Here is a 13,920-nt window from a genome sequence, read left to right as displayed (position 1 = left end):
TAAATAGAATAAAAAAAGATTAAAAACATGTTAATTATTCACATGGCTACAGGGTTATTTGATTTAACAACATATGAAACATTCAAACTAGTATTCTGAAAAAGATGGGTTGTTATGTAAAATGAGAATTAAAACCAGAATGCTGTGATTTTAACATCTTATACTAACTGAATACACCGCAAAGACAAGATAGTGAGTTTTCAAACCGCTAAATGTTGTTTTTTTGTTTTAAGATATATTTTTTGGCTTTTTACGCCTTCATTGATGGAGGAGGACAGAATCAGAAACAGGGACACGTGAGCGGTGAGAGACATGTGGGAAATGGTGCCACAGGCCGGACTCGGACCCAGGCCACCCACGCACACGGGGTGTGCTCCAAACCACATCTGCGCCCTGAGGGTTGTTTTTTGGAAATTAACACACATTCTAAATTTGATGCATGCAACATGTTTCACAATAATTAGGACATGGGGCAAGAAAAGACTGGGAATAATATGGAATACTCAAAAAACACCTGGAACATTCCACAGTAGGTTTACTGACGTGTTAGACCATGACTGGGTGTAAAAAGAGCCCTCCTGAATGGCTCAGTCATTCAAAATCAATGATTGTACCAGGTTCTCCACTGTATGAAAGACTGTGTGGGTAAATAGTCCAATTTTTTATGAACAGTGTTTCTCAATGTGCAATTGGAAGGGACATAGAGATAACATAGAATTTAAGAGATTTAATCATCTCTCGTCCATAATATCAACAGATTTGAAGAATCTGGAGAAATCTCTGTATGTAAGGGAGCAAGGCCGAAATCCAGCACTTGAATGCCTGTGACCATTGATGCCTGAGGCAGCACTGCATTAAAAGCTGGCATCATTCTGTGATGAATATTAAAACATGGGCTTGAGAACACTTAAGAAAACCACTGTCAGTTTCGCTGCATCTGCAAACGTCAGTTAACACTATGGCTCAACAGGAAGAGTCTGTCACTGGAAGGTCTTGGGTTTGGTCTCCAGCTCCTGCAGTCACACGTTAATGTGTACTTGGGCAAAACACTTACCCTAATTTGCTCCCACTGCTACATAAAGGTGTATGGTTGCTATGAATGAGATTAGCTAATACTGGTGGCAAATTCTCCTTAGCAACATTCAGGCACTATGAATTCTCCTTAGCAACATTCAGGTACTATTCTCCGTAGTGAATGGGTGTGAATGGGTAGGTGCTTTGAGAAGTCAGATGACAAGAAAAGTGCTATATCAGCTCAAGCCCATTTACTGTTTACCATGCAAAGCAACATCCAGAAGCATGTCTGACTTCTCTGGGCCTGAACTCATCTGATAAGGACTGACCTAAAATGGGAAAGAGTACTGTGGTCTGACAAGTCGACATTTCAAATTGTTTTAGGAAATAATGGTCCTCATGGCTACAGAGGGAAAAAAAATCTAGATTGCTTTTAAAGCAAATCTCAAAAGCCAGTATCTGTGTGGGAGCGTATTAGTGACCATGGCACGAGTAATTCTACACGTCTGTGAAGGCACAATTACCACTGAGAGGTACACTTAGGTTGTGGAGCAACATAATGCTTTTGATATGTTTTTCAGCAATGTGCCTGCTTATTTCAGCAAGACAATGCTGAGCCACATTCTGCACTGGTTACAACAGCATGGCTTCATTGTAAAAGAGAGAGGGTAATAGAGTGGCCTGCATGCAGTCCAGACCGGTCTCCCATTGAAAATGTGTGCTGCATTATGAAGTGCAAAATACATGAACAGACCCCACGTTGTTAATCAACTTAAGAAGCAAGAATGGAAGACATTTTCACTTCAATATTTACAAACTCTGTCCTCAGTCCCCTGATGCTTACAGGGTGTTGCTGGAGGAAAACATGTATCCCAACTTTTTTGGAACATGCTGCAGGCATCAAATTCAGAACGGATGTGTAATTCCAAAATGCAATAACAATTATTAGTTTGACTTAAAATATCTTGTGTGCAATAATCAAATATAGGCTGAAGGGGTTTGCAAATCACTGTATTCAGCTTGTTTTTTACACAATGTTCCAACTATTTTGGTATTAGAGATTGTATTTGTTCCTTTTTGCGTATATGGGCTGTTAACTAAAAGTCTAGGGCTGCTATTGGATGGTGTAAGCAATCTGCAATACATTTTGGGGGCTTCCTCCCATTCCATACCAAATTTAGGCCAATCTAGTGAAAAATTAGGGATTTCTTACATATATAAAATTACACACTATGAACAACAACCCCAATAGGACGTCACATTTAGCATGAGTAGTGTAAAAGTGTGCAGTTTCTGACACAGCCTGCATCTACAAATCAGACATTTTCATACTGTGGTGTTTAATTTATTCAAATCTGGACCTCATTTTCACTTAGACCACAGAAAAAAGTACCATTTATCATTGACAGGTTATGATAGAGACACACACTCATCCTCACCAATAGACAACAGCAGGCAGAACAGGTTGGTGTTTACATCGTCACTGAAATACAGAAATATTTGGATAAAAAAAGGTGTAAAAATATCAACAGATGAAATAAAAAAAATCTACATCTACTCAAGATTCAACAGATACAAATAACTGAAAGAAAAATACAGAATTGGCACGGCATGTTATAAAAAGCAGGCTATGTGGAATATCAGGAATAAGTAGCAAACAGTACATTGATTTTATGGAATGATAGTTTCAACAGAGGATAAATACATGAGAGTAGCAATCAATCTGGAGCTGAAAGAATCTATTTACATCTTTCAACATCCAAGAGGTGATGTACAGTAGTATACAATGGCTCCTCTATGAGATGAAGGTTTTCAAGCTGGTTTTTGTCTCACAAAGCAATCTGTTTGCAGAGCTTGACATCATAATTACAAGATGAGAGAAAGACAGTGCAATTTACATACAAAAATCATTCATTGTTCCTTTAATAACAATGGGATTGTTACACTGAGTCTATAATTTCAGAATCACACATTGTAGTCCAGTCAATAGTTGCACGCTGTAACCAAACTCTTCAAGACACCAGCATCAAGCATCTCTTTTAAATCAGTTCTATCACTTCAAATTAATTTAAATATGTGTGTGTATATATATATATATTTAAATAAAAAAATAATGCAATGATTGGGTTTGAGGAAACTGAAAATGTTTTCAGTCTTATCACAGGGTTATAATAATCCCCAAATACATGTTAAAGTAAACCAATATTTTTAATTTTTTTGATACCCAAGCACCCAAAAATAGGCACCCAATGTTGCTTCTTGTTTTTGTTTACTTAAAATTGCAGGAAACCTCTGCAAGCTGTCTAAACTGCACAAAAAAATAAATATTTCATTACTAGGCCTGCAAAAATATACACCCAATATTTATTCAGTACTTGTTTATGTTCACCAAAAATTGCAGAAAACTCAAGCAAACTGTCTAAATCTGTGGTTCCCAAAGGGAGAGTCTGGTATATTTTCTCCATTATTGTAAAGAATATCCATAAAATGAGTCTAATTTAAAAGGAAACAATAGCAATTAAGTGAGATTTGTGCTTAAATGTTAGTACTGTGTACAAAAACTCCCTAAAATGTAAATTTGTACATGATGCTTTGTGCAATATTGTACACTTTAACCACCTTTAGAGTTTGTGGGAGTCGCTGGGATCTGGAGCATAATTTTTGGGGGTCATCGGCTGAAAATTTTGGAAACCCCTGGTCTAAACATCAAGAAAATAAAATTCAAAACAGAAATGTGTGCAATGATTTTGTGTAACTTAGACAGTACTCTCGCTTACTGGATTAAAAATTTGAATGATCTTAGAGATGCACAATATTGGAGATTTGCAGATCTCAAATAAACTGACATTTACAAATTTATTTGAGCCAATTACAATGTAGATACAGATATATAAATGTTGCTCGGACCAAAAACTGCAGTTCATACAAGTTAAGGAATGAGAACAAAGAAATAAACTTAAGCTGACGTTGCTCTCTTGGTCCCAGCTTAAATTTCACAAACTTATTTGTATACGGCGAATATTTCAGGTGATATATCAGCTGTAAATTTCAGCAAAAATCGTCATATCTGCTGATACTGTTTATTAACTACCAATATAAAGTTGATAACATCATGCATTCCTGGAAGATCTATGAGTTTTTAAAGCTTGGGCATTTTTTGATACCGTTGGTCAGTTAAATCATTGATGATTTTTTTTTTAATCATGTGGTATCAAAGATTTCAACAACCTTGTAGATAACCTCGTAATATGAAAACAGAACTAAAACAAGTATGGCAATTTGGTCTTTACAGTACAGTCATCAGTGCAATGTTGAGTATTTATAACAAAAATCATTACATCATTGACTTCCAGCTACTTCATCACACATCACATTTTGGATCATTTCTCTACCTATGCAGTCAAAGACATGTAGACAATAAAACAGAACACTATAGGCATTATAAACAAAGCATGCAAGAAAAACCTCGATCACTTTGGCTGATAAACTTGGTGTTTGGTGAAATCTTCTCAAACACGCAACATACATGAAACACATATTCAATGGTTTCATTTTGTTGTCACTAAGCCTTAATTTAACTGTAACGATGAAAAACATGATATCTTATGAGAAAATCGGAATCATGGCATGGTGCTGAATGTACAAAATAACAGATACAATGGTACATCTTCATTGCACCCTAACTAGACAGTGAGACATGGTGTAAATACACCAAAAGTATCACACATGCATCGAAAGTTGCTGTGAAGTTGGTCAATTTGAGTGTTAAGAATATAAATACTAGCCTCAGTAGTGTCTTCAACTATCCTGCAACATTTCTCACTTTTACCTATTTTTTAAAGTCTTTCTTTCCCATTAGACAATGAAAGTAACGATTCCCCCTAAAGTATCAGCACAGCGTTAGGGTCATCTTTATAGATACATGTTTACATACTCCAGATTTTATTCATTTGAATTTAAAAAAAAAAAAAAAAAAGATGATGAGGCAAGCGGGATACGAAAAGACAAAAACAGAAGCATGGCAGGAAAAGTTCCAGTGTTTTAAGACGGAATATTACAGTAAACATTGAAAAAGGCAGAAAGAAAAACACAAAAAAGTCCTAATCAAGCTAAGAATGAGGGCTACAGTGATGTACACTAAGCATGTGCTTTACATCTGGTTGAAACAATATCAGAATGTTAAATCTGAAGTGATCTGAGTAAAAAATAAATGGTATTAAAACCTGTTTCAACACCACGTGTTGGGCAATTTCTTGTTTTTAATGATCTTAAATTGCAGGAAAACTTTTGTACGCCATCGCAAACGCACAAATACACCGGCACTGTTCTGAAATGTTGCCTTTGCATTCATTCAAATTAGATAGTCTCTTCAATTGTTCCCAAAATAAGATTAAGACCAGACCTGTTTGATAATATTGATCCTCATTTATTGCTTATAATTATTTTGCAGCATTTTAAGTTCAAAATTTGACCGGAGATCTGCCTTTTTTTAACACATATCACTATGACGCAGTCAAGTAAAGATTAATTTTCTGATTTTGGAACACAGGTATCAAAAAGGTACTGATAATTTTAAGTATCCTAATCTAAAGCACATGCTTAGTGTCATTATGTATCAGGCTGGTTGTACATTTCTTATGGAGTACCCTGTAAAAATAGCATCAAATGTAGTCTTTAAACTATTTCATTAAGTATACAACACAACCAAATAGGATAAAACAATATGAAAATCTATTTTTGCAACAGACTAAAAGGCACAAGACCTAATTTAATCAACAAATACAATGACAAATCAATCACATTCTGCAAAAAACTAAAATCTTAGCAAGTAATATTGGCAGCACTTTATTTAGGTGGTTTTATGAGCATACTTGAAACTATCTTGTAATTTCTCAAGAATAACATGGTGATAACTGTGTAATAAGCTAGCATTTTTCAAAAAATAACTCTGTAATGTTACAGAGGTAATAACCTAGTGATAATATATTAATTATCAAGTAAAGCTTTGTAATATCGTGGTAATTTTCAGGTAAATTGGTGGTATTTTACCCTAATCCTAATCTCAACACTTGGAATATTTTGTCTATTCTGTTAATTAGGTTGTATTTTGGCCTAGCCCTCTCACCCTAACCTTTATAAAATTGTGAGAATTCTCTGTAATAAGGTGGTATTTTACCAAGTAATTTCTAAGAAATTAGATGACAAAATTCCATATAAATTGTTGGATAATTCCCAGTTTATCTATTTCCTTCCTGGATAATTTTCAAGTAATTTTAGGGTAGGGGTTAGGGGATTGGGGTAAAATACCACCTAATTACCAGAAAATTGCCACAATATAACAAAAATTACTTATTCTGATATATCTGCTGTAAATATCCACAGAAATTTCCATACCTGCCTGTACTGTTATTTAACTTTTTGAGCGATAGGTTGTTTGAAGTCACGTGATCCTGATGATAAACAAATGCTAGATGGGGGCCTAGAAGTGGGGACAGCCATTAGGAATGAATGGGAACGGAGGAAAGTTAGTACTTTACAGCTCTAAATGGACCTGCACACTCCAGTTATCAGAAAATTTCTAAACACATTGAGTATGATCTTTTACAAAACATGATTGTTTTCCACAATTCAAATGATCTACCTGGAATGGCGATCAATATCACAAAGTGTCCTACAGACCTCCTAGTGTCTTCTAGCCAGACAAAGGAAGACAGGAGTCTAGATGACTCTTGTACTGAGCTAAGCAGCTATCTGAGAAAATTTCTGTTTGTCATAAACATGCTTTCAATTGAAATGGTGATTCACAATTAACCAATTAATTCTTGTGGGTCGACTGACTGAATAATCATGTGCTGTTCACAAATGAGCCTGTTCTACAAAATGGCTCTTTAATGTGAGCCACTGTAGCTAGCTCCATTTGAGTGCCAGTTTCCTTTCCTCCATCCTTTGTCGTTATTCAGTCAACATTTAAAAAGCCAAATGAAGAGCCATTTGGGAGCCAACCAACCAGCCCTACTAAACTGAGTCAAATGATCCAGATCTCTGAAAAGACATGATTTCCCATCACGAGCAAGACTAGACGGATATCAGCAGAGGAAACATGGTCCAGGCTTTAGATGGAGGCTTTTTTTAAATCCATGCCTGCTGTCATTTCTCTGTAAACTTTTCATAGTTTTTCTATTATTGCCTAGATGTGTCACAACTTTAAGGACACAAAAGTAACTTAAAAATGTTTTTTATTTTCACACTTCTGAAACCTTGGCATAGTTGCAAACAGCACCAATATAACCTTTTGGTGGCACTTCTCTAAGCAGAAATCACTTCTTTTCCCCCATCTGGAGTTCTCTGCAGGTGTGTGACGTCATCTGCAAAGTACTTATATTTGCAGATATCTTGCCTCCCTAACACTTGCTTTGGTTTGAGTTTCTGCAGTGGATTTATGATACTTAAAAGTGAAGCATACTTACAGCCATTGTGAAGTAACTTAGTATGAGAAACTGTGGGACTTATTTGCTTTCTTTGTGCTAATGTTAATATGAACATGTGTTTTATTCCAATTTAAACTAGTGGTACTTATTCCTACAAATAATCAAATGCACCAAAAGTAAAAGAATCAAAGGATTTGATATATGAAAAATAAGCAATCTCTACTATTTTACCATGATGCAAGACCATCGTGCCAGCCATCTTTTAAAAACTGTAAAGTGACTCAAAGAGATGGAGATGATTTCTGTTAACTTCTTCACATATCTTTCCAAATTCCAGATTTGTGTTGGTTTGAGTCCCTGAGATATTGCTGCATGTCCACATTTCCTTCTAGTCTCATGGTACCTTTTGTTTTTGATTCAGTGCTTTTTAAAATCACAAACACTCAAAGAGGTCATTCATATGCTTACATGTGTGCACTCATACACAAATACAATGAAAAGGAGGTCCTGATGTCAAACTTTTGCCACTATTGAATGATGAGCTACTGAAACAAACTAGTTCTACATGATTTTAACATCTGGATGGAAAATGGAATAAATAAATCTTACTATGAACAACTCTCTAACATCTCAAGAATTTTTTTTTTTTTTACATATGAGAAATACAATGTTTTTATCCGTCCCCTTCATCATTAACCCAACCCCTTTACACCTTTAATAGTGTCAAAATTGGGAAAAAATAAAGACAAATCTGTGTAACAATCACAACCCTAAGGTTATTCAGAAATAAAGACAGAATATACTTTAGTATAGGCTTTGATGATACATATCCAAACATCAAAAATTCAAGTCCTAGGTTGGGAGTTTCTCAAAGGAGGAGAAAATCAAGGACATCTCTGATGGTTTCATTTGATGTGGCAAAAAGCTTTAAAGCCTTGAGAAGAAAAACAAAAGAAAATTGTTTGGTTGATTTGTGTAAGCTCCAAGACAACCGTCCACATCTTTGAGGATTTTTAGGTAATTAATATCAACTAAAGCAGTTAAAATACTGTTTTCACATCTAGATTTGTCTCCCATCTGACAATAGAAACACCCAGTGGTTGTGTAGCTGCAGATGTGCATTGGTAACAGCATTCTGACATCAGCTGCAGCTGGTTGAACAACATCCCCTCCCTCCCCGTTATCCTGGCCAGCACCTACTGCTCCCCGCTGCGTTCCAGGCCATCTATGACGCGGCTCAGCCTGATGTTGAGCAGCCTGATCTGAGTGTCCAGGTGGTCGATTTTCTCTTCCAGCGATCCTGCACCGCCTCCCCGACGCCAGTATGCTCCCACAGGCCCTGTCATGAAGTACACAGCCATGATGAAGCACAGCGGCAGCACAGCACGCTCAGGGTCGCCCTCGAACTTCTGCAGGATGTAGAGGCAAGAAAGAGCGAAGAGCAAGACACGCGCCAGCCAGAAGAAGCGGCCGAACACAGCGTGCAGCAGGTAAAAGAAACCCCCCAGGAACATGGAGAGGAACCAGTAAGCCAAAAGTACAGCAGCAACCAGAAGAAGGGCACGAGCTGGAGAGTTGGTGAGGGATGTGAGGCTGAAGTAGTGGCTGAGGTTTGAAGCTACACAGGGAGAAAATAGAAAGAGAGAGAAGACAACACATGAAAATACAAAAATGCGCTTTGTCAAGACTCAATAAAGCTTGTCTGTCTTCGTGCTTGTTAAAAATATCACAAACTTCAAACTTACAGTCAATGCCCATCACATCCAGTAAATCAGACCAGATCTTCCAGATGGTGTCGAGAAAAGAGTCCACCCCGTGAACAAACCTCTCCGTTGTTTTAGAGAAAAACTGCAGAAACAAAAAATGCAAGCAGAAGAATCCAAGTGTTTAATTTTCACATCAGTCTTGACTATGAAATACTGTATACATGACAGTGTGTCCTGTCTAACAACAGCATAACTATTTGCCTCACCTATTTAAACATACTTTTAATGACAAAGAAATGCATGCAAGGAGTAAGGGTTTAACTTAGAACATGTGCTCCATGTGCAAAGGCTACAGTTCACTTGTTTGTATTGGGTTTGAGTCCATCCCTTGACCTGTGCTGCATGTTATCCCCACTCTATTCTTATTATTTTTTTGTTGTCCCCCTCCACTTTACAGTCAAAATAAAAGAAAAAATGGCCTTGAAAAGAGAATAAATAGCTGTAAACAAGGCTACAACCATATATAATGACACTGATAGAGAGAAGTTCCCTTAAGTAGATTATAACAGTGTGGATATGTTATAACTTCACAGAATCTGCTCCTTGTGTTATACTGTTTTTAGGAATGTACAATACTGGACTTTTTGCTGATAACATAGATATTTCCAAATTCATTTTATCCGACACTGATACAGATATAGATGTATACACACTTTTTTTGGTATATACAGTTTATAAATAGTGTCTCCTTTGCATAGAGGCTGAGTGAAGCAGAACCCCGAGAGAAGTGGGGAAGTAAACAGTCTGGTAGTTGTTTTACATTTGGTGCTTTATTCTAAACATTGGGGTTTACGAGGGGTCTGTTTAAGTGTGTAGCACCCTAAGCAGCCACCTATGTCTGATGGTATAGCCTAGTTGTACATTTTGCTGATATTTAAGGCCGATAATGGGGGTGAGCAGTCAGAACAGTCAGGACCCTGGAAGGTACGGTCACTTGATAATCTATATTCCTGGCTAGGGCTAGACGATTATGGCAAAAATCAAAATCACGATTAATTGTACTTTTCACCTTGATTACAATAAACAAACGATTATTCCACCCCCAACCTCCCACTCTGTTTTTCTTTAAATATTTGTATAATTTTAAAACAAATAATTGAAAGGAACATGCACAGATAAACAATGTATGGTTATTTATTTATTTATATAATATACATGGCAGGTTTACATTGGTTAGTGGCTCTAAATGTAGGTTTCAATTATTTTTCGATGAATTGCCCAGCTCTACTACCATCACACCATGAAGATATATATATATATATATATACATATGTACAAGGAGAGTGTGTTGAAAAGTATAAGTCAGTGGATGGATAAAAAAATTCCAAGGCACTGAAAACCTCTCAGAGTTCAGTTAAATCCATCATCGAGAAATGGAAGGAATATGGCACATGTGTAAATCTGCCTAGATCAGGCCGTCCTCACAAACTGAGTGACCGTGCAAGAAGGAGACTAGTGAGAGAGGCCACCAAGACACCTTTGACTACTCTGAAGGAGTTACAAGCTTTAGCAGCTGAGATGGGAGAGACTCTGCATCCAACTGTTACCCAGGTTCTTCACCAGTCATGACACTTGTGAAGAACATGGGTAACAGTTGCTTCATTAACTGACAGCTGTAAGACTCAGTAAGATGAATGTTCTGTTTAAATGGTAAGTGGACATGAGCTTGTATTGCGCTTTTCTAGTCATCTGACGAGTCAATGCACTTTTACACTACAGGTCACACCTACTCATTCATGCTGACACACCACATTCATACACTGATGGCTGAGGTTTCTATGGAGCACTGGCCATCAGAATTATCTAGGGGTCATTATTTTTATATTCATCCCAAACCGTCTGTCACAGTTAGGTGCATGCATGTCTGAAGAATTCTTTCTAAAGTCTATGGTATGAATGGAGAAAAACGGCTATCACAGAAGGCAGTGCAACCTGCCAATCTCAATGGCGGTAATGCTAGTGACTATTCGCTACTGCTTTTAAACAACCAACGAAGAAGAGGAAAAAACAGAAATAACAAAACATACAAAGTAGGAAAGTTAACTATGGGTTACTGCTTACTAACAGGTATGTGATGGTATCACCACATATGACATAAATCATTAATATGACACCTTAAAAAGGCTCTAAAACACACATATTTTATGTTGCGTATCACTTTAATCATTTTAAGGAGACATTAAGACTATTTATTTCTCTGTTGCTTTTTATTTTGCATCTTTTTTCCTCTTTTTTCATGTTTATTAAAACACAGGCTGTACCAACTATAACAGTTTCCCAGTAACACTTGATGGGTCAAACTCTAAGCTACACTACTGTCAGCTAAAAAGTAAGGAAAACCTAGAATAAGGATTACAAATTCAGGACTTTATGTCACTTTTTTTTAAAAAATTTTTTTAATCAATGAACTGAACCCATACCAAACCATGATTCCAAAACTGAGGTATGAACTGACTTGTAACCTTGTGCACTGTTTCACGCCTAGTATTAGCTTATCCCATTCATACACATCCATACTCATTTACGTACTGCTGAAATGGTGGGAGCAAATTGGGATTAACTGTCTTGCAAAAGGACACATCTAGATGTGACTGCAGGAGCTGGGGATCGAACTCAGAACCTTCCGATAGCGAGATGACTTAGTCTACCTATTGAGCCACAGTAGGTTTAAGCTATGTATTCATTAATAAGGATCCTAACTCCCAAGACATGAGCCAGGCTCCCACTGCTGACAAGTTATGGTGCTGTGTTTTGTCCTGAAGTTAGCAACACCTCTTCTACTGAAGCAGACAAACAGTCTAGTTTCCCATGTGCTCTCTGGCTTCAGTCAGGAGTCTGCAGCTGCAGCCGGAAGTTTAACACTTTAATGTAAAGTGTTGAGGGCAAAATGCTCCCAGAGTTTTTAAGTCTTATGACATGACAGTGTTGCATGACCCCAGCCACTGTGTTGTGTTTAGTTTCTCTGTCATGTCAAGGTTACAGACATAAAACTCTCAGAAAAAAACAGAAGGATGTAAGCATTCTCACTCTTCATCAATCTGCTCCAGAAAATAACTTCAGGTACGCTTACAGCATGAAAAACCCGCACGCTGGCATAACCAACGAATCCTGTTAAATCAGTCACACCAAATATAGCCATCAACTTGTGCTGAGGAGGTGTTTCATGCCTATCTAACTGCTGATTCAAATAAAGAGATTTTTTTTTTTACTGGGCACGAAGAATCACATATTGCAAAAAGCCTGATCTGTTATCATGGTGAAACAGGAGATGCAATTACATCATAGATACAGAAATAAACAAACAAACAAACAAAAAATCAGAAAGATTGATATTGATATCAGCCCTAACCTTCAGTCTGTGCATCTGTACTTCAAACTACAACTGAGCTTTCAATATAATATTGTTTTCGATAAAACAGGCTCACATTAACATGGTTTTCGTTAGAGAAAGACTGTAGCGGCATATTTGCTAATAAAAGCGGACATTTTACCCCTGACAGTAAATAACGTGAGCAGCCTAAATTCACTTTTATCTGTGTGGTTTTGTTTTGGCGGCCACAGACAGGAACTAACATTAGATTGAAAAATGCAGGAAGTACAGTTGGGCCAATGAGAGAACACATGCTAGTATGTGTCCATAGGAAGAGCAGCTTTTTTAGTGTTTGCAGAAGTAGTAAACGTAACAGCTGTTATGGCCTGGGATAAAATAAGCCTGACATTATGACATTAAATGCACTTGCAAATGTAACAGTTGCAATGAATGACAACACCAGCAAGTTGCATGGCAAGGGATATGATTTTACCATGTGAAAACACATAATATTACTGTTGACGGAAATGCTACACCAGCTGAGACAATAGATAAATATAAAAAGGTATTAATGCTAATTTTTCAAAATGGCATCCGTGAAATTCTTGGCCAGGCCCAGGCGCTTGTTCCCTGCTCGCCATTCTCAAACCACAACACCGCGTTGGCTCTAGTAGCATTAGCTTGTACAAGACACCGCCAAAGCGATTTTTTTCCAACACTGAGAAGTAAAGCAAATGTCGCGCTTTTACCTTGTATAACCCTCGGATGTTGTCCTCTCCGAAAACACTGCTTAGAGTCTGGTAGATGCCGTTAGCTGCTCGTCGAAAGCTGTTCTGGTTACTGGTCCTGCTCCTCGCCGCTTCGCTTGTGCACAGCAAAGACGCGGATAGCACCAAGAAGACCACGAAAAACTTGATTCCCTTCATGATACCAAAGCCCAGGCAGAGATGAGTAACAAATGGTTTCCTAAATAGCAACGTAAAACAAGAAGTTAGCTGCCTAAGTGACACCTTGCTGGGGGGGATGCTAGACTGCTGTGATGGTGGTGATGACCGTGTTGCATTCAGGAACGCGTCGTAAACTTATGTTCCGGCACTCCGAAACGACTTGTAGTAAGCCTCTCTTAGGCAAAACTTCCCAATCTATGGCGCAAAATGTTTGAGATCGACTCAGAAAGGCTGTAAATGAATTGTCACCGATTTGTTTTACACGACGTTCCCACCAAGTCTTGTTACTGCATTGAGTTTTTAATCCTGTGTTGTTATGTTAATTTATGTAATTTCCGATGACCACTGAAGGAATCGTGTGTCTTAATATGAATTTGAAGTAGGATAGACCTTTGTGAAGCGTACTGCTGTCATCTAGTGGTAAAGTAGCTTCACTGAGTGCAGGATTGTTGCCT

At 37.5% G+C, this 13,920-nt stretch overlaps 1 protein-coding gene across 1 annotated transcript; it reads right to left on the bottom strand.

Annotated features, from left to right (window-relative positions):
* Positions 1–4,935: 4,935 nt before the first annotated feature.
* On the bottom strand, positions 4,936–13,560 carry LOC121509958 (bri3 binding protein). The gene is made up of 3 exons (XM_041787778.1): positions 13,268–13,560; positions 9,188–9,290; positions 4,936–9,060 (listed from the first exon to the last, which is right to left on the bottom strand). The coding sequence occupies exons 1-3, from the start codon at positions 13,442–13,444 to the stop codon at positions 8,639–8,641; spliced, it is 702 nt and encodes a 233-aa protein (XP_041643712.1). The 5' UTR covers positions 13,445–13,560; the 3' UTR covers positions 4,936–8,638.
* Positions 13,561–13,920: the final 360 nt, after the last annotated feature.

Source organism: Cheilinus undulatus, linkage group 5 (assembly GCF_018320785.1).
Source record: "Cheilinus undulatus linkage group 5, ASM1832078v1, whole genome shotgun sequence".
Lineage (NCBI taxonomy): Eukaryota > Metazoa > Chordata > Actinopteri > Labriformes > Labridae > Cheilinus > Cheilinus undulatus.
The sequence above is the reverse complement of the archived record's forward strand: the minus strand, read 5'-3'. Positions and strand labels throughout refer to the sequence as shown.